We start from the raw sequence: 21,573 nt of genomic DNA on the forward strand, positions 1-21,573 counted from the left end.
TCTTGTTTCTGCCTCCTAAATGCTAGAATTACAGTCACGCTCCACCATGCTCAGCTTAAAATTTTGTGTGCTTTCTTCTTTCATTCACTTTGCCTCCACTGAGAAATAGGTTTAGACTTCTCTTAAATGACAGCAGTCGGTTGTACAGCATCTAGGTTTTCAAATGCTAAGTACAAATGGGAAATGGAATACTTCTGATAATCAGTAAGAGACCGTTTTAATTTAATGTTCCATCATTTGGGACCTTTGGTCTTTCTGATTGTTTGTTTGTTTATAGCACTGGGGATGAGCCCCAGGCCTTGTGCATGTTAGGCAGGGCTGTACCATTGAACTACAACCCCAGGGCCCAGGACCTTAGTTTATTCTTCTGTTTAAAAAAAATTCAGGGAGAGGAGGATCAGATCTCATTTTCCTATTTTGGAATCTAAAGTCCTATATTTCTGTTTGCTTGATTTATCCACTATGTTACCCAGGAAACAGAGCAATATATTCACTAAATATGTAGTTTTATAAATATAGTTTTGACTGACCCAAAAACTACACATTTAGTGTATAAATATTTCTATTTACAAAATCTCTCCTGTCAGTTTCCTCATCTTTAAAGACAAAAATATTGCCTTTCTTATAGGGTTGCTGCAAGATTACATTGACTATTGCATGTAAATCACAATGCTAGTTCATGGAAACCATGCCTGATCAATATTACTGCCTGACCAATAATCCTAAGAGACAAGCAGTCAGGCGCTTCCTCTGGGCTAAACAATGGATTTCTGCAAACCAAGAGGTGTGTTCCTACTGGACCCCAGGTTTCTGAAGAATACCTGCCTGCTCGCTTTTCTTTTCTGTTTCCTCTCCTTCTATCCTTCCATATCCACAGCCCTGTCCTTTCCACCTCATCACCCCACGTGTCTCGTTTGGGCTTCAGAGGACTGCGCAGGATCCGTTCTCCTTTTTTGTGGTCTCTGTGGACTGTGGACATGTAGCTTTAACTCGTGCTGTTTGTTCATTGCTGCACTGGCCCCAGCCGATAGATAGTGATCTCAGCGTGAGCGCGTATCCTCCTTGGCTCCTCAATTCCCAAGGACTTTTTTTTCCTGAAAGGGAATTAACAGGGAGTCTACGGTTGCTGTAGCAACAAACTTCCAACCTCTGCTTGACTCTCCAGAATGAGCACATACCTATTAATACATTTAATGGCCTGGGGAATTAAGTTACTCAATGCAGATTGTCTTTCAAGTGCAAAACAGCTTACCTGGCTGCAGGAGCCAGCCTTTGGTGGCGCTGCGGTTAGAGGCAAGTAATAGCAAAGCTGGTGTTTTGTGCAACCTGTTGGCAAAAGTGAAAGCCAGAGTACCCCAGAGCTGGCGGCAGCTTCCGGGAGTGCACTTGTGAGGAATGATGGCAGCTGTGCGCAGAAAACCTTGGCAGAACAGGCAGGTGGGATCTCTTCTCCTTCTCTGGTGTGTGTCTGTGGGAGGCGCGGCCACCATCCGCTATTCGGTGGCGGAGGAGATGGAGAGCGGCTCATTTGTGGCTAACGTGGCTAAGGACCTGGGGCTGGAGGTGGGGAAGCTGGCAGAGCGCGGGGCGCGGCTGGTTGCCGAGGGCAACAAGTTGCATTTCCGGCTCCACCGCAAGACCGGAGATTTGTTCGTCAAGGAGAAACTAGATCGCGAGGCACTCTGTGGCAAAGCTGACCCATGCGTGCTGCACTTTGAAATTGTTCTGGCAGAGCCTCTGCAGTCCTTCCGTGTGGAAGTCAGAGTATTTGATATCAATGACAATGCCCCAGTTTTTCTAAACAAGGAGCCTCTTTTAAAGATTCCCGAGAGCACCCCTTTGGGCTCACGTTTTCCACTGCAGAGCGCCCAGGATCTGGACGTGGGACTCAATGGTCTCCAAAACTACACCCTGAGTACAAACGCCTATTTCCACCTGCACACACGCTTCCGAAGCCATGGGCCCAAATATGCGGAACTTGTGCTGGATAATCCCCTGGATAGAGAGGAGCAGCCTGAAGTCAACTTGACCATTACAGCGGTGGATGGCGGGTCCCCTCCCAAGTCTGGCACTGCCAACATTCGAGTGGTTGTCCTGGACGTCAATGACCACGTGCCCCAGTTCTCTCGTCTGGTGTACCGCGCTCAGGTGCCAGAGAACAGCGACAACGGCTCTTTAGTGGTGATGGTGACTGCCACGGACCTGGATGAGGGCACCAACAAGCAGATAACTTACTCTTTAGCTGAAAATCCGGAAGCAGTTCTCCAGACGTTTCTTGTCGACTCGCAAACTGGAGAGGTACGACTCCGAGGGCCCCTAGATTTTGAAACCATAGAAACATATGACATTGACATTCAAGCTACGGATGGAGGGGGCCTTTCTGCCCACAGCAAAGTCTTGGTGGAAGTGGTGGATGTAAATGACAATCCTCCGGAAGTGACAGTCTCCTCAGTGTCTAGCCCTCTTCCTGAGGACTCTCCGCTCCAGACTGTAGTGGCCCTCTTCACTATCCGAGATCGGGATGTGAGAGTTGGAGGAAAAATCACCTGCTTCCTCAGAGAAGACTTGCCCTTTGTAGTCAAACACACATTCCGGAATTCTTACTCGCTGGTCACTGACAGAAGCTTGGATAGGGAGGATGTCTCCAGCTACAACATCACCCTCGTTGCTATGGATACTGGACCACCCAACCTGTCCACAGAGACTGTGATTGAAGTGCTAATATCGGACATAAATGACAATCCTCCGGTCTTTCAGGAGGACTCCTACATCTTGACTGTTCGCGAAAACAACAGCCCTGCCATTTTTATTGGCAAAGTCCACGCTGAGGACCTAGACGTGGGTGAAAACGCCCAGGTAACATACTCGCTGCTGCCTCCAAAGAGTGGAGATCTGTCAGTCTTTGCTTACATCTCTATAAATTCAGACAACGGAAAGCTCTATGCACTGAGAACGATGGATTATGAGGCCATCCAAGATTTTCAATTTGTGGTCAAGGCAACGGATGGGGGTTTTCTGTCCCTGAGTAGCCAAGCTACTGTCAGAGTGGTTGTCCTCGATGACAATGACAATCGTCCGATGATCTTGTACCCACTGCAGAATGGCAGTTTGCCCTGCAATGACCTGGTGCCCAGGTCTGCAGAGGCAGGTTACCTGGTGACCAAAGTCGTGGCTGTTGATGGTGACTCGGGGCAGAATTCTTGGCTTTCATACCATCTCCTTAAAGCCACTGACCTTGGGTTATTTTCTGTTCAGAGACAAAACGGGGAAATACGTACACTGAGGCAGATAACTGAGAGAGACCCTATGATGCAGAAACTGATCATTCTTGTTCAGGATCATGGCCAACCAGCCCTCTCCACTACTGCCTCACTCAACATCCTGCTGGTAGATGGCTTTTCAGAGCCTTACTTGCAGTTCCAGGATCCATCCAAGCATTCTAGAAAGGTAAATCCAACCACAAAGTATTTGGTCATTTCTCTGGCTGTGCTTTCTTTTCTTTTTCTCTTCTCTGTCACTGTGATCTTTGTTATACACCTCTACCAGAAGATTAAACACAGAGACAAATTCACGATTCAGGAGCACTTCTACGATGACTGTAATTTCCCTAACAATTTGGTGCAAGGAAGAGGCAATGGTTCCTTATCCCAGCCTTGCCCGTATGATATGTGCTCAGCCACTGGAACGGGCAACAGCGAGTTCCGTTTTCTTAAGCGATTTATGCCCAATTTCCCTTTTCCCCATTCCCCTGGAGAGGCGAAAACAGAGGGTGATTCCAGTTTGCCTCCAGATTCTAAAAGAAATCGGCCTCGGGGTTCAGAGGGCCGTGCCCGGATAGGTGATGACTATATGTAATTCTGACTGACAGCCCGCACGAGAGAATAGAAACATGGTGTTATAGTCCATCGTCAAAGAGCTACCATCCTCACTGAAACAAGGACGGGAGTAGACTGCATCTCTGGCGGAAACAGGAGTGCCTAGTTTGGTGAAAACAGGAAACTCAGATTTAGGCTTAGCTTAGTAAAAAGCAAGTTTCCTGATTCCTAGATTATTTATGCATTTGGAATTCTGTTAAAGAAATGTTACTTTGTGTATAAATTCTGCCTTTCCCTCTCTTGTGTGCTAGGCAAGAAACGAATGAACCACTTTTCATGTTACCCATGAAAGTTCACTGACCCTGGCCTGAGGAATACTTAGTTCCATAGGAAGAGTTGGTTATTTTACTTTTAAATCATCTTCCAGTAGAAAGCTATTTATGCATAGGGAAGAGAACTAGTTCTCAGCTCTGATTAAGAATTGAGTTTGCCTGAGAGTGGTGGTGCACTCCTCTAATTCCAGCACTCAGGAGGTAGAGTCAAGTGGATCTCTGTGAGTTCAAGGCCAGCCAGAACTATACAGTAAGACCCTGTCTCCAAAAATTTTTGGCAGAGACATAGTTTATTATTCAGAAATTTCTATTTTTTGTACCTGACAAATAGAGATAATCTCTGAATCAACTTGCACCCATCATTTATAATCATAAAAATGTCCAGTAAATGATGATCCTTACAGTGACAGAAAAGATGAAGATTTTATAAAAGGATTTTATTTATTTGTAAATGCAGGAGCAGTTATAAAGCTAGACTCCAGTCAAGAAATATTCTCCAGAATTATTAGTTATATCTTCTTAAGGGTTATTTGGGGTCTTAGGCAGGTTTCAACTCTCTTTCATGTATAGATATCCTTGCCTTATCAGAGAGTAGTTATTTGAATATAGGGAACTAAGGGTGGGTTAGGATATAAACATGATACTTTTTGCTATAGTTAATTGGCTATAGAATTTTTTTTAAGATTTATTTATTTATTATGTATACAGCATGTTTGTCTGCAGGCCAGAAGAGGGCACCAGATCTCATTACAGATGGTTGTGAGCCACCATGTGGTTGCTGGGAATTGAACTCAGGACCTCTGGAAGGGCAGCCAGTGCTCTTAACCTCTGAGCCATCTCTCCAGCCCCAGAATATTTTACTTTAAATCATTTTATTTTAAATGGTGTAGAAGTTTTATATTTTAAACTATTTTGTAATTTACAGAGAAATTATTTTAAAAAAAAAAGCACCAGAGCCTGGGCCTCGGTGGTGCATGCCTTTAATCCCAGCACTCTGGAGGTAGAGGCAGGTGGATCTCTGAGTTCAGGGATAGCCAGAGTGAGTTCCAGGATAGCCAGATGTACCCAGAGAAACCATGTCTTGAAAAACAAAAAAAAGGCACAAAAAAGAAGTTCATTAATACCAGTTAAATGGACTTAAGAGAAGCACTTTCAGGCAGTACCTGATAGATGGCAGGCCTCTTTTCTCTCTGAGCACTCTGAGCTATCACTATAACATAGTAAGTGTTGAAAAGGGTCTATTTCTAATAAATTATGCATAAAATGAGGTGGAGTAGGGAAATATGTTAGGCTACTTTTAAAATATATGCTTTAAACCCTCATAAGCTTTTCTAGGTGCTCTCATTCTAAGGTCAAAGAAAAACTGACTCTGAAACGTTATTGTAGTTTGTGGACGCTAATGGTACTACTAACTATGTCTTGAAAGTCAGTTTGCTTTAATGAAGTTGTAGCTTCATTTTTAACCTTTCCTTTTAAGAAATGTGTGTATCAATTTAGACTCAGTGAATCATGTCCTAGTTCCTTTTATACAAGAAGCACAATATTTGTTTTTGTTTGTTTTCTGAGACAGGGTTTCTCTGCGTAGTCCAGGCTGTCCTGGAATTCACTCTGTAGACCAGGCTGACCTTGAACTCAGACTTGCCTCAGCCTCCCTGGGATTAAAAGTGTGTGCCACCATGCCTGGCTGAGGCACGATATTTGTATCTGGAATTCTGAGTGTAGAGAAATATTTCTTAAATATACCATATCCTCTTCACTGATATAGTCTTCATTCTTAGATTTATGACTGATACCTGGTGATACCATCTGGCTATTTGGTGGCCAGGAGTATATTAAACCTTAATGGTACTTTTTAAATTCTTAGGGTAGAGATGTTAAAACCTATGAATACCTTCAATATATTATTTGATATTTTGAGAAGAGATGAAGTAAATACAAATAATGAATTCTTTTATTAATTCTAAATATTGTCCATGAGTTGAGTTATAATACTGTTCATGTGAAGTAAGTATCTTGGACAAATCAGAAGATCATTCAGTATATTTCACAATGTTCACACTTATATACACACATGAGCAGACACAATAGAGAGGAGACCTAGATTTGTCAACTTTTATCCTCATTAAATGAAATAAAATCTATCACTTTATATCATGATTATTTCATAAAGTAAATCATATTTTAATATAAAACAGTTAAACAAGCCAGGCGGTGGTGGCGCACGCCTTTAATCCCAGCACTTGGGAGGCAGAGCCAGGCGGATCTCTGTGAGTTCGAGGCCAGCCTGGGCTACCAAGTGAGTTCCAGGAAAGGCGCAAAGCTACACAGAGAAACCCTGTCTCAAAAAACCAAAAAAAAAAAACAGTGAAACAATTTTGTGAAAGAAACTACTTTTCAAGTTAAAATATGCTTTAATGGAAAATTTGCAAATAATTTTCTTTTGATATTGCTTTACATGCCATCACAAAGTAAAAGAACTGTTAATTTGGACCATAAGAAGACTGGGATTGCCTGTGGAATCCAGTGACTGGTCCACCTCAGACAATTCCCCCTTTAAAAATTAGTGTCTATTAATTGTACAGAGTAATAGGGCTTTGCTATTTCTCTACATGCACACAATGTACTTGGGTCATCTTCATCACTCTCTGTTACAACTGTCTTCCTCCTTCGCTTCTTTTCCCTTCTACATTCATCTTTATTTTCACAACTTTCCCCCCAAATTCCACATATAAGAGAGAACATGTGATAAGTCACCTTTGTGAGACTTAACTTTCTTATTTATTATGGTGATCACCAGTTCCATCCACTTTCCTACTAATGAAGATAATTTTGTTCTTCTTGATGGCTGAATAAAGCCTCATTGTAGATTTATGCCAATTTTTCTTTTCTTTTTTTTAATTATTAAGAAATTTTCTATTCATTTTACATATAAACCACAGATCCTCCTCTCCTCCCTCCTCCCATCCCCACCCTTCCCCCCAACTCACTCCCTTTTCCCACCTCCTCCAAGGCAAGGTCTCCATGGTGGTGAATTTTTCTTTATCTATTTATAGATAGGCACTTAGTGTAATGTTATAGCTTGGTTATTATAAATAGTGCAGCTTTAAACAGGGGTTTGTAGATACTGATTTCCTTATTTTTGCTTTAAGCCAGTGAAAATGTTGTCACTGACAGATGGTTTAAGACCTGCTGGATTAAATAGAGATTTACTCTATTTTTTAAAAATTTGCTTTCAAGTTCCCACAAGAATAACAATTGTACCTGGTAAACTAAAAACTAAGAACATTTCTTTATCAACTCAGATGGGCTGTGAGCTATCTATATTTGGACAGAACTTTATACATCAATTGAGATTAAGTCCAAGTCTCCATCAGAAAGTAAGATAAAGAATGTAAATCATTAGGACAATTGCTCTTACCAAAACATCAAATAATATCAGAAACACACACATGCATATGCAGAAATAATATGCAGAAATACAACTCAAAAACTTTGAAGAGTATCATGTACAAAAAGGCCATGATACGTACTTTAGAAATTAGTACTATCTAGCTGGCTTAGGCAAACTGCCTCTGTTGCCTCTTTAATTTGGCATCTGTAAATCTACATTTATAATGGAAGTTTTAAGTCACAGAGAAACATCAGGATCCCACACTGCATTTAGTTGTTATGTGTTCTCCATCTATAAAATATGTATGGTTTCCAAGCCCTGCCCAGTCTTCCATGGCTTTAACATTTTTGAAGGGTTCCAGTTATTGGGAAGATGCCTCTGAATTTGAGATTATTTCTATTTTTCATGATTAGATTGAGGTTATGAACCAACTGGGAAGAATACCACAGAAATGTTCTTCTCACTCTCCAGTGCATCAGAGTATCAGCAAGCACACAATGTAGATATCATAACATTGGCTATAGTTTTTTTGTTTTGTTTTTTTTTGAGACAGGGTTTCTCTGTGTAGTTTTGGAGCCTGTCCTGGAACTCACAGAGATCCGCCTGGCTCTGCCTCCTGAGTGTTGGGATTAAAGATGTGCACCACCACTGCCTAGCTAGCTATAGTATTTTTATTGTAAAACACATAAAACACAAAACTTCCTACATTTGTCTCTACAAAATGTGCAAAGTTCAGTTGTGTGAAGGTGATGCTAATCTTTATTGTGTTAGCCAAGCTTCTCCATTGAAAGCTAATATTTATCCATTTGTAACTATTACTTAGAGGAAGATACTTTGAAATTATACACATACCATGCTTCAGCTTCCACTAACTTTAGTATCCCATGCTGGATACTTAAAGAGACAATATTGTGGTAGTCCAGTAGCCATTACTTTCTATTTTTCCAATTCTTTTACTTCTTGTTAAGAAATACTTGTTACTTCTACATACTTAATTTGCTTTGGATACTTACTTAAATAAGTTATAACTCAATGACATCATTATCTATTTTGTTGTTTAGCAAATGGGTTTAGGTTAGTATTTAACAATGGAATTATCCACATAGAACACATTTTGACTAAAATTAGTATTTTAACCCTATATATTAGGTTGTTTTAATCAAGCACAAATTTCTTTTATCTTGTAAAGGCTTATTTGTGAGGAACATTTTAAGTATAAAGGAAAATACATTGAAATTACTTAAAGTTTTAATTATAGGTATAAAAATAGATATTAAGTATAAAACATTAAAATTTATTATGCATACATATTTATATATTTATAAGCTATATAATAGAGATGCAATTTAAAATAGATTTATATGTTGAAATGAAATATATACACACATATATAAGAAATGGAATTGGTCTATCTGGTTTTATGTAATGCTTCTATAAATAAATAAATAAATAACTTCCTCATGTGTGTACTTTTTATTCTCTTCTGCATAGATGAAATTTGTTTTATTGCTAGACACAGAACCTACCCACATATAACTTTCCATATAAATATTTTCTGTAGAGTTGAGTATCTGCAAAGCATGTGACTAATTTGCATACTCTTCAATCAAAGTTTTATATAATCTCCCAAGGTGTATTGATTTCTAAAAACACTATGTGGATATTTGTTATGTTGATATAACACTGAATTAATGTTAAGAAGTGACATAAGAAACACTCCCTTGTCAAGACAATAGGATAAACATATGCTTCTGTGTACCAGGCTTCTGTGACATGCTTAGAAAACATAAATGTTAAAAATGTAGCAGAGACTTAAGATGGTGGACAGTGATGAAACCCTTGAATTTCTGAGCTTTAGGGTGAGAATCTGGCATTGGCTTCTATTAACAAGGTTGTTGTCTAAAACCAAATGTTCTCTGTGAAAGACAGAATAAAAATTACAGTCACTGCTTAGGGTCAGAATCTAGAGTGCATCTACCATTATGAAGTTGAAAAACTACTGCTAAAAGATTCTTGAAGCTATTCATCAGCATTTTGCATTTAGACACTAGAAAACACAGACATGGCCTCCAGACTGTACTGCAGTATGAGGCTTACAAGCTCAACAAAACCATCTGTACTATTACCTGTTAGGTAAAAGCCCAAAATTATTACTATAAGACCTAATTCTTGGCCATACTCAGGTAACCTAGGATGAAAACAGAAGTGAGAAGAGGAAGGAAAAAGAAGACAGTAGTTTTTGAAAGTATCAATCAAAATAAGATAGTTTAAGATGCTTGTGGAAATGAATAATATTTTGAAACAAAAATTCAGAATAAAATAAAAGTAGATGGGTAAAAATACAACCAATACAACTTTTAGAAATGAAACATATTCATTCTAATACAACTTTAGCAGATGGCATACAATTAGGTTGGGACCTATTGAAAAACAAATCATTCAGGCTCGGCAGGGTGGCACACTTGGGAGGCAGAGGCAGGTGGGTCTCTGTGAGTTAGAGGCCAGGCTGGTCTACAGAGGGAGTCCCAAGACAGCCAGTGCTAAACAGAGAAGTCCTGTCTCAAAAAAAATCCAAACAACTCAACCAAAACAAGCAAATAAAAAACTAAAACAAAAACAAACCAGTCAACTGGTACTAACCGAAGAACACAACAACAACACAGAACAAGGTAAAATTTGTGGGGGAATAGTCAAAACACATTACAGTTATCTATTATTACATACTCTTCAAAGTTTTATATAATCTCCCAATCTGTATTTAGTAAAAATCCACTAAAATTTAAGACAACAAAACAGCCATTTTATTATATAGGCCAAACCGAAGTTCCAGAAGTCAGAATGCAGGAAACAACAGAGGAAAGTTAATATCAAATCTGGTTCTTGTCAATATGGCAAGTTTGTGTGCATTACAGAATCTTTACTTCAATATTAGTTCAAAAGAACCATATGTCAAATATTATAGAGTTTATGAAATAATGACAAACCCCTAAGAAAATTTCAGTGAAGCTGAAGGCTATCTGAGACTGGTATCCTAAGGCTTGGTGGTGGCTGCTGCCTGGGAAGGAGAAGAATTCATCACATATGTTGCCTGGCAAATTAAAAATAAACTACTTACCTTTGCTTTTGGACAACCAATACCTATGTCCTGGAAACAAGTGACAGTTTAAGTTGCAGGTCAAGATCTACATTAAATAATTATAGATTGACTAGATGGGCATTTGTTCTCCCTCTTTCTTCTCTCAAACTCTATAGTTGGTGAGTTACAATTTACAGTAACCATAAGGTTTGTTTTCTTTGAAAAAGATATATGGTAGTTGAGGTCCAAACCAGAAGAGGTTTTGTGTGTGTGTGTGTGTGTGTGTGTGTGTGTGTGTGTGTGTGTTGTGCACATGTACATATCTACAGAAGCCAGAGTGTATTCTATGACTTTTGGTATTGGGTGTACTCCATGACTTTCTGCTTTATTCCTTAAGACAGTGTCTTTCCCTGAACCCAGACATGTCTTCATCCCCACAGCATGGGGTTACCTGTACACATAGCCATAACCAGCTTTTTATATGGGTGTTTGGATCCCAACTCAGTTCCTCGTGCTTGTGTATCAAGTGCTCTTACCTACTGCATCATGTCTCCAGTCTCGAAGAACTTCTTGATGAAGGAGTTATGAGACAGCAATAATTAACTGGGGTTCTCTGGTACCTGGTTATATCTTTCCATCTTAAAGCACATCTTCTCTCCTTTTATTAATCATATCTAAGCTACAAAGACATGTACCTCCTCCATATATGTATTTGTCAGAAGGAAGAACTAATACCACTGACACTCAGTAACACTAGAAATCATACCTACATAAAAACAAACTATTACAGTTGTTATCTGAACTATTGTAACTGTTGACTGAATAAAAAAAGAATAATGAACTTAATGAAAGAAATAAGTTACATAAAAAGAACACATGATTTTAAGTAAAATATTAGGCCTAAAACTAATATTATTGAATATAAATGATAATGAGATAGATAATAGGAAAGGCTAAAGAGACAATCAAAAGATTGTTTTGGTAAATCTTTTAGAAGTTAGAAAAAATGAAGATATATAATAAAAGGTAATATGTACAGAGGATAAAAGAATGAGACTGCATTTAAAAAATATGTACTAGGAGAAGAAAAATACAAAAAGTGAGGAGAAATTTTTCAGTTATATTGTAGCTTTTTTTTCTTCAAGAATTTATATAATGCATTTTAATCATATTCACCCCTCCCAAGCCCCCCAGATCTAATTTCATTCCGTACCCATCCAACTATATTTTTTATTTCCTCCCTCTTGTATCTCATTAAAAAAAGAACAGGATTCTAAGATATATCAACTAAACATGACAAAACAAAATATAATAAGATAAAACAAAAACCATCACATCAAGACTAGAGAAGGTAAACAGAAGAAAAAGAGCCCCAAGAGCAGGCACAAAAATCTGAGACCCACCTGTTCACATACTCAGGAGTCCCATAAAAATACTTGGCTGAAAGTTATATTATATACATAGGGGACCTTGTACAGATCTTGTAGGCTTTGTGCTTGCTGCTTCAGTCTCTGAGTTCCTATGAGCCTGGCTCAGTTGATTCAGAGAGCCTTGTTCTCTTGGTGTCCTCCATCCCCTCTGGCTCTTACACTCTTTCTGTTTCCTCTTCCAGGGGTTTCCTGAGCTCTGAGGGTAGGAATTTGATGGAGATGTCTCATTTACAGCTGTGTGTTCCAAGGAATCTCTCTTGAGAATTGCTTTTGAAGAAATAGTGGAAATAGATGTTTAAGTTCTAAGGAATTTGAAAGAAGGCCTTTGATGAGAAAGTCTGTTGACTACAAAATAAGATGTAAAACAAGCATCAGCAAATTGATTATGAAGAAATTTAAGAATACCACTGACCCAGTGAAATAACATGTTGTATACAGAGAGGTAAGAATCAAACTGAAAATAGATTTATCATTAGTGACATTGAGTACAAGAAAAATATAGAACTAGTTCCTAGAAAAGACTAACAAAAATAGCTATGCACCATTAAATCAGAACCCAGGCAGTTTCAGTGCTTGCTCCCAAATAGTCAAACTTATAATGGGAATATTTCCAAATGCACAAAAAGAAAAATGGAGGAAACTTCTCTTGAAGATTCACTATCTGTCTTCTACCAGAGCAGTTCTGAAAGCAGCTTCACCTCTTCAGGGAATCTCCTGATTCCCGGCATTCATGAATCGGGAGAAACATACATAATTTAGGATGTGGAGAAAGATAGTGAATGTGAGGTTGAGTGTTAGCCATTTTGCAGAAGTGACCAGAAAAATAAAAATACAATGCATGACTTTGCAGTCAGAAAAAGAAAACCTTTCCTACTTAGTAGAAGCCAAGAATGGAGCTTTAAAAATAACAAACATGGAAGCTGTAAATGTGATGAAAAATAAGAGTGACTAACAAGAGCAGTTATATATAAAGCTCATGTCAAGTGCTTTATGAATTAAAAACCAAGGCCAAGAAATGTGAAGCCTAAGAGAGTCATATTCTTAACTATTATAAAGAAAAGTCAAATGCAAATGGATGGGGAAAAATTACATCCCTTAATTAACCCAATAAATATAACATTATAACTTAAATAACAAGACTATTTTAAAGACAACTATATAAGAGAATATAGAATAATGAAACATAATGACCTTGAAAGTATACCATCATAAAGAAGGACCTGGGGATGTAGCATAGGGACAGAGTGCTCACCTAGCACACAAAGGCTCTATATCTAATCCCCAGCACTGCCAACAGACCACGCCAACACATTATCTGAAATGAAGAAGAAACTCGAAGCAATCCCATTCAAACCAGGAATGAGACAGAGCTGTCCACTATCTCCACTCCTTTTAAATATAGTGCTTGAAGCACTAGCTAAAATAATAAGACAAAAAGAAATTGAATGAATACAAATAGAAAAAGAAGAAGTCAAAGTATCCCTATTTGCAGATGATAAGATATTACATACATGGTCCCAGAAAACTTCTGGAAATGATCAACAGTTTCAGCAAAATGGCAGTATACAAAATCGACTTACAAAAATACATAGCTATTCTATACACCACCAACAAGCATGCTGAAAAAGATTAACATACTTCTGTTCACTATAGCCTCAAAGAAAATAAAATACTTAAGGGCAGACCTAGCCAAGGAGGTGAAAGACAATGAAAACTTCAAAACTCTGAATAAAGGGGTTGAGAAATAATTCATGAGGAATAACACATACCAGGTGTGGTGATGCATGTCTTTAAACTCAGGAGGCAGAGGCAGGCAGATCTCTAAGTTCAAGGCTAACTTGATCTACAAAATGAGTTCCAGGACAGCCAGGGCCATACAGAGAAACCTTGTCTCAAAACAAACAAGCAAATACCTTAAAAATAGAACCCACTGAGTACAGATAGTGTTGCTCACACATGCATGGATGTTGAGTCATCTACTAAAGCATTGGCTACTAATAGCAGGCCATATCCTTGAATTAAACAAATGTTTCATCCCCACCCACCATCAACTGGGAATAGCTCCTCAGCTATGAGGTGGGAATTCAATAGGCCCTCCTCACTCTCGCTAGAATTTTTGACTAGTCTAATCTTGTGCAGGAAACTGTATTTGCTATGAGTTTGTGAGTACAGTGAGCTTTTCATATTCAGAAGACACTGCTTTGAAGGGGAGTCTCCAACATCTGGCTGTTAGGGTTCATGAGAGATACCCTAAAAGACCACCAGTCACATATGCAATCAGTAAGAGTGTTTATTAAAATTTCCAACACCTTGGGGTCTAACCATCTGACAAAGTAGCAAATGGTGACCCTGAGAGAAGCCCACAGGCTCCTTTTAAGCAGGATTAGGGGAATTCCAGGGAGGAGAGATTAGTCTGGGGGCTGATTGGTGGGTTTAAATAAAATGTTCATAGGATTAGTAGGTGGCTCTAGTGATTAGGGACTTTCCAGTGGCAGGGTAGGGAAAGCTATCTTTAGCTAGCAGAAGGCTGTTGGGGTGCATGCTGAGCTAGCAGAAGCCTGTAGGGAGCCTGCTTGATTGGCTGTCCCTGAGTTGTGGTCTTCCTGAGAACTGCTTGCTCAGCTCCAGCAAGCTCGAGAAAACCAAAACTAATGCCTGGTCCCTGGCAGGGGCTATGAGAAACCCGTCACAGCTCTGGTCTGGCTCCCCAGCCCCCTCATGGCTTTTAGAATCTTTCTGTTCCTTTTTCTGACATTTTCCCTGAGCCTTGGGGGTAGAAGCTATCATATAATGTTACATTTAGGGCTAAGCACTCACCATTACTTATTCTCTGCACTTTGAGCAGTTGTAAATCTCTATATTAACTTTTATTAACTTCAAAAAGAAGCTCTACTGATGAAGGCTGAAAGATGCACTATGGCATGCATATAAAGATAAATATTTGGAAGGCAGTATGTCTATTTAGAAAAATAAGGGTGGCCTATGAAATCCCCAGCCACATTTCTTGGTTAGGTTTGCAGTTTATGACATGAGTTCTATCCTGACAAGTGGGCCTTAAACCCAATCAGAAAGTGGATGCTTATCCACATAATATTCACGGCATTCTTGCACCAATAGGTGCATATTTACAGGCCAGTTTTTACTGAATCTTGCCGAGTTCATAGTGGAGTAAGACTATTGATTACTTTTTGCCCTCAGTAGCCTATATAAAACTTTTCAGCACTATGAAAGTTAGCCAGTAGGGAGGAAGCTTCCAAGTCAGTACCAGCTTTGATTTCTCCATATCCTATAGTCCAAGTGGTAATCACTATTGTTAGAAGTTACCTGTTCCCTCTAGTAACTGCTATAAGTCTTGAAAAAGCCTTAAGTAGTATAAGGTGTGTAAAAGATAAGAGCAATTGTATTTGGGGATGAAATGATCATTTTGAAGAAAAATCATTAGAATCAACAGTAAGATTCAGCTAAATAATACTATATAAAGTGATATATCCCACAGTAACAAAAACCTATAGAGTAGAGTAGAATAAACAAAAGAGTCACCGAATCATTTTGGAGAAAAACTGTAAATCTTGTAGGTGACATAAAACTACTTCAACAAATGGGAAAGTGCTTGTATGGGATGACTTAGCAAAAGAAACCTATTTCCATTGAATTCTCTAAACTCACAAATTCATGAATAAATTTCATGAGAAGAATAACTGAAAAAGATAACTAGTAAGGAACTCATTGTGCCCTATACAGTAAATCAACAAACCTTTACTACTAATAGAGGAGAAAGTAAAGAATAATCAATAATCCAATCAAGTAAAAAAATCCCCACAGAGTTACAGGAAAAGGTAAAGACTTCTCGGTAGTAAGTTTAAATGTAAATGGCCTCAACTGACCAATAAAAAGACCATAAACTAGATCGGTGTATTAAAAACTAGATTCAACTTTCTGTTGTCTCTAAGAAGTATACCTTATTGGTAAAGACATTCACAAACTGAGAGACAAAGAATTAAAACAATCTATCAAGTAAATAGAAACTAAAAGAAGCCAGTGTGGCTATTGTGACATCCCATATAGTAGACTTTCAACAAAACTAGTCAAAGGAGATAAATAAGGCTACTATGTATTAATAAAAAACTGAATTCATCATAAAGATATAACAATTGTAAATATATACACATAATATTTGGGGGCTCCTAATTTCATAAAATAAACACTAGTATGTATAAAAGGTCACAGAGATCCTGATATAGTGGTAATTTCAGTACTTACAACTCTAGAGAGTTCATCCAAACTAAAAATTAACAAAGAAACCTTAGAATTAAACTACACCATAGATCAAGAGGCAGAGACAGTTGGATCTCTATGAGGTCATTCTAGTAGACATAAGGAGTTCCAGGACAGCCAAGACTACCTAAGTGAGACACTATCTCAAAACAAAACAAAACAAACAAAAATCACAACAAGAATGATAAAAAATAATCTATTGATACACCTCAATGTCTTAGAAAAACAAGAACAATTCAAACCCCAAAGCAGCAGCTAGGACAAATTGAGAAGATAATGTACTATGAGAAATTGATTTAATTCCAGCGATGTAAAATTGGTTCAACATATGTGAATTAGTAAGTGTAGAGAAGCACATAAATTGACTTCTGGCAAAAAAACCCATATGATTATAAATACAGAAAAGGCCTTTGACAAAAGTCAAACACCACTCACAATAAAATCATAGGGTTTGAATAAAGTAGGAATAGAAGAAACCTTAACATAATAAAAATCTGTATGCCACACACCTACAGCCAATAAGACACTAGTTGTAAAAAACTGAGAATATTTCCTCTAAAATCTGGAATGAATCAAAAATGCCCACTGTCTTAGGGTTTCTATTGATGTGAATGGACACCATGACCACAGCAACTCTTATAAAGGAAATCATTTAACTGAGGTGGTGAACAGTTCAGAGGTTCAGTCCATTATCATTATGGCAGGGAGCATGGTGGCTTGCAGGCAGACATAGTGCTGGCTACATCTTGATCAGAAGGCAACAGGAAGTGGACTGTGGTACTAGGCATGGCTTGGGCATATGTGAAACCTCAAAGCCCACCCCAACAGTGACATACTTCCTCCAACAAGGCCACACCTACTCCAACAAATACACTCCACTCTGTGTATGGGAGTCAATTACATTCAAACTACCACATTTCACTCCCTGGCCTCTATAATCTTGTAACAATATCATAATGCAAAATGCATTTAGTCCAACTTCAAAAGTCCCCATACTCTGTAACAGTTCCAAACTTGCTTCAAAGTCCCAAGTCCAAAGTCTTTTCTGAGACTCATGCAATCTCTTAACTGTAATCCCCTGTAAAATTAAAATAAAAAAGCAGATCACATACTTCCAACATATAATGGCACAGGATATACATTACAGTTCCAAAACATAGGGAAGGGAGGATAGTGAGAAAATACTAGACCAAAGCAAGACCAAAACCAGTTAGGCAACCTTCAAACTCTGCATCTCCATGTCTGATGTTGAACTGTTCTTCATATTTCCAACTCTGTTTAGCTTGTTGACCACAACACACTTCTCTCTCTTGGCCTGGTTTCATTTCATGTTAGCAGCTCTCCTCAGCAGATATCCTACAACTCTGGCATCTCTAACGTCTTGGAATCTCCAAGACAATCCAGGCTTTAACTTCACAGCTTCACAAAATGCCCTTTCTAGGTCTCCATTCAGAGACACCCCTGACATATGTCTGGCCTCAGTGGATTTCCTTAGGTGCAGAAGTAAATGCCATAACCCATTTCTTCTGTCCTTAACTCTAAAGCCAGAACCATGTGACTGAAGCTGCCAAGTACTGCTGCTTGCTGGGGTTGGAAACATGTCCCCTCACCTCATTCAATTATATCTTCACCAACTTTCTGTTTTTGATTGTTACCTTTACTGCCTAAGCTTGGCTGTCCTTGAACTTGCTCTGTAGACCATGCTGGTCTCAAACTCAGAGATCCACCAGCCTCTATCTCTTGGAGTGCTGGGATTAAAGGCATGCACCACCACTCCCATCTCTAAGCTTTTTTAAAATTCCTTTTCACAAGTTGGAAATTTAGCTGAGTGGGATCTTGCCCTAAGATCACCAATTCCTTTATTCAATTTCTTAATCTGTTTATCTCCTTGAACACAGTACTTAACTCCCTTCCACTTAACTCCATTCCTTTTCTTGTTCCTTTTCATTATAAATCTTCATTACTGTTACCACTAATAAACACATGAGAGAGTCTATTCTAGGCTGTTTTGAGACTTTCTCTGCCAATGGAATTAATCCAAAACACTTGACTTTAGCCTCAGGCAAACTTTTCAGACAAGGGCAAAAAACAGCCATTTTCTTCACCAAAACATCACAAGAACAATCTCTAGGCAACATACTAAAATTCTTCTGCTCTGAAACCTCTTGAGTTAGCACCCAAGAGTTCAAATCATTATCAACACCATTATCTTCCATGCTCCTACTAGTATGGCCCATTAAGCAGTGCATAAATCATTCCATTTCTTTCCAAACCCAAAGTACCAAGGTCCAGACAAAAACATGGACAGGCCTATCAAAACAATACCCCACTTCTGGTACAAACTTCTGTCTTAGTTAGGGTTACTATTGCTATGAAGAGACACCATGACTATAGCAACTCTTATAGAAGAAAACATTTAATGAGGTGGTGGCTTATAATTTGGAGGTTCAGTCCTTACTGTCATGGGGAGGGGCATGGGGGTGTGCAGGCAGACATGGTGCTGGCTACATCTTGATCAGAAGGCAACGGGAAGCAGACTATGGCACTGAGTATGGCTTGGGCATATAAGAGACATCAAAGCCCATACCCATAATGGCATACTTCCTCCAACAAGGCCACACCTACTCCAACAAGTGCCCACCTCCTAATAGTTCCACTCCCTGTGAGATTATGGGAGCCAATTACATTCAAACTACCACACCCACTTTCTGCATTTATTCAATTCAGTGCTTGAATGTTATCTATAGTAACATAAGAAAGAAATAAAGGGGAAGTAAAAAGGAGAGAAGTCAAATTGTCCCAACTTGCAGATAACATGGTCCCATACTTTAAAGATCCTAAAGATAGGCTGAGTGTGGTGGTACACACCTTTAATCTCAGTATTTGGGAAGCAAAAGCAGGCAGATTCTGTGAGTTCAAGGCCATTCTAGACTACATAATGAGTTCTAGGACAGTCAGAGCTATGTAGAGAAACCCAGTCTCAGAAAAAATCAAAATAAATAAATATCCTAAAGACTTCACACAAAAAGTCTTAGACCTGACAATTGCTTTAAGCAAAGTAACAGAAAAACCAACACACGGGCCCCGGACTTCCCTCCTGAAGCACAGCACAGCCCCACTGGGAAGGATCCCCTTCTCCAAGACCCCTGGCAGACCCTGCAGTCTCCACGCCCTGCCCCCACCCCCATCCGCCTGAGCCCCAAGCCTCTTCCTGAGACTTAGAGGCTGGCCCCCAGCTCCCAGCTCCCATCTTGCCCCGGACTTCCCTTCTGAAGCACAGCTCCCAGCTCCCATCTTGCCCCGGACTTCCCTTCTGAAGCACAGCACAGCACAGCACAGCACAGAGAGCTCCCATCTGGACAAGAGAGAAAGACTTCCTGAATCTGTCAGCTCTGTCTGAACCAAGTGTGCGGATAAGGCCAAGAACGAACCACAAGGAGATGGGCAGACGTCAAGGCAGAAACACATACAACAAAATGAATAGCAATACACCATCACCAGGCCCTAGCCCTCCTCCAACACCTAGACCTGAACATCAGAAATTGGAAGAAGCAGAAGAAAATAGCCTTATGAATGTCATCATGAAGAAGCTAGAGGCTCGTGTAGAGGAAAAGACAAAAAAATGTGAAGAACGCTGTAAACAACTAGAGGAAAGGGCAAACAAATTAGAAGAAATCAAAAAAGTCCTGGAAGAGAACAATAAAATACTGAAAGAAAATCAAGAAAAATCAATGAATCAAATGAAGGAAACAGTCCAAGACCTGAAAAGGGAAATAGAAAAAATGAAGAAGACACAAACAGAGGGAATGCTGGAAATAGAAAATCTGAGAAAACGATTGGGAACTTCAGATGCAAGTATAATCAACAGAATGCAAGAGATGGAAGAGAGAATCTCTAGCGTTGAAGACACAATAGAAGAAATAGATTCATCAGTCAAAGAAAACACTAAAGTCAACAAAGTCATGAACCAAAATGTCCAAGAAATTTGGGACACCATGAAAAGACCAAATCTACGAATAATAGGGGTAGAAGAAGGAGAAGAATACCAACTCAAGGGTACAGAAAATATATTCAACAAGATCATAGAAGAAAACTTTCCCAACTTAAAGAAGGAAATGCCTATGAAGATACAGGAAGCCTATAGAACACCAAACAGACTAGACCCCCAAAAAAAGTCCCCTCGCCACATAATAATTAGACAATTAAACGTACAGAATAAAGAAAGAATATTAAGAGCAGCAAAGGAAAAAGGCCAAGTGACATATAAAGGCAAACCTATCAGAATAACACCCGATTTCTCAATGGAGACTTTGAAAGCCAGAAAGTCCTGGACAGATGTAATGCAGACACTAAGAGACCATGGATGTCAGCCTAGACTAATATACCCAGCAAAACTTTCAATCAACATAGATGGAGTGAACAAGACATTCCATGACAAAGCTAGATTTAAACAATATTTATCCACAAACCCAGCCCTACAGAAAGCACTAGAAGGAAAATTCCAACCTAAGGAAGTCAGATACACCCTCGAAAACGCAGGCAATAGATAAAGCCACAGTAGTAAACCCCAACGAAGAAAAGTACACACACATCACCACCAAAAAATAACAGGAATGAACAATCACTGGACATTAATATCCCTCAATATCAATGGACTTAACTCACCTATAAAAAGACATAGGCTTACAGAATGGATACGAAAGCAGGACCCATCTTTCTGCTGCATACAAGAAACACATCTCAAATTCAAAGATAGACACTACCTAAAAATAAAAGGCTGGGAAAAGACTTTCCAATCAAATGGTCTTAAGAAACAAGCGGGTGTAGCCATCCTGATATCCAGCAAAATAGACTTCAAACTAAAATCAATCAAAAGAGATCAAGAAGGGCATTACATACTCATCACAGGAAAGATCCACCAAGATGAAGTCTCAATTCTGAACATTTATGCCCCAAACACAAGGGCACCCACATATGTAAAAGAAACATTATTAAAGCTTAAATCACATATAAAACCCCACACATTAATAGTGGGAGACCTCAACACCCCACTTTCACCACTGGACAGATCCCCCAAATCGAAACTTAACAGAGAAATAAAGGACTTAACTGATGTCATGACTCAAATGGACTTAATCGACATCTACAGAACATTCCATCCTAACAAAAAAGAATATACCTTCTTCTCAGCACCCCATGGAACCTTCTCTAAAATCGACCACATACTTGGTCACAAAGCAAATCTAAACAGATA

General features: G+C 39.0%; 1 protein-coding gene across 1 annotated transcript; it reads left to right on the plus strand.

Annotated features, from left to right (window-relative positions):
• The first annotated feature begins 1,398 nt into the window (after window positions 1–1,398).
• On the plus strand, window positions 1,399–6,346 carry Pcdhb1 (protocadherin beta 1). Its single transcript, XM_059246201.1, has one exon. It carries the CDS (start codon window positions 1,399–1,401, stop codon window positions 3,853–3,855), a length of 2,457 nt encoding a protein of 818 aa, XP_059102184.1. The 3' UTR covers window positions 3,856–6,346.
• Window positions 6,347–21,573: the final 15,227 nt, after the last annotated feature.

The sequence above is a fragment of the Peromyscus eremicus genome, chromosome 19 (genome assembly GCF_949786415.1).
Source record: "Peromyscus eremicus chromosome 19, PerEre_H2_v1, whole genome shotgun sequence".
Classification (NCBI taxonomy): Eukaryota; Metazoa; Chordata; class Mammalia; order Rodentia; family Cricetidae; genus Peromyscus; species Peromyscus eremicus.

Coding starts and splice junctions, on each gene's coding strand:
- Pcdhb1 (XM_059246201.1), top strand. CDS start 1,399: ATGGCAGCTGTGCGCAGAAAACCTTGGCAGAACAGGCAGGTGGGATCT.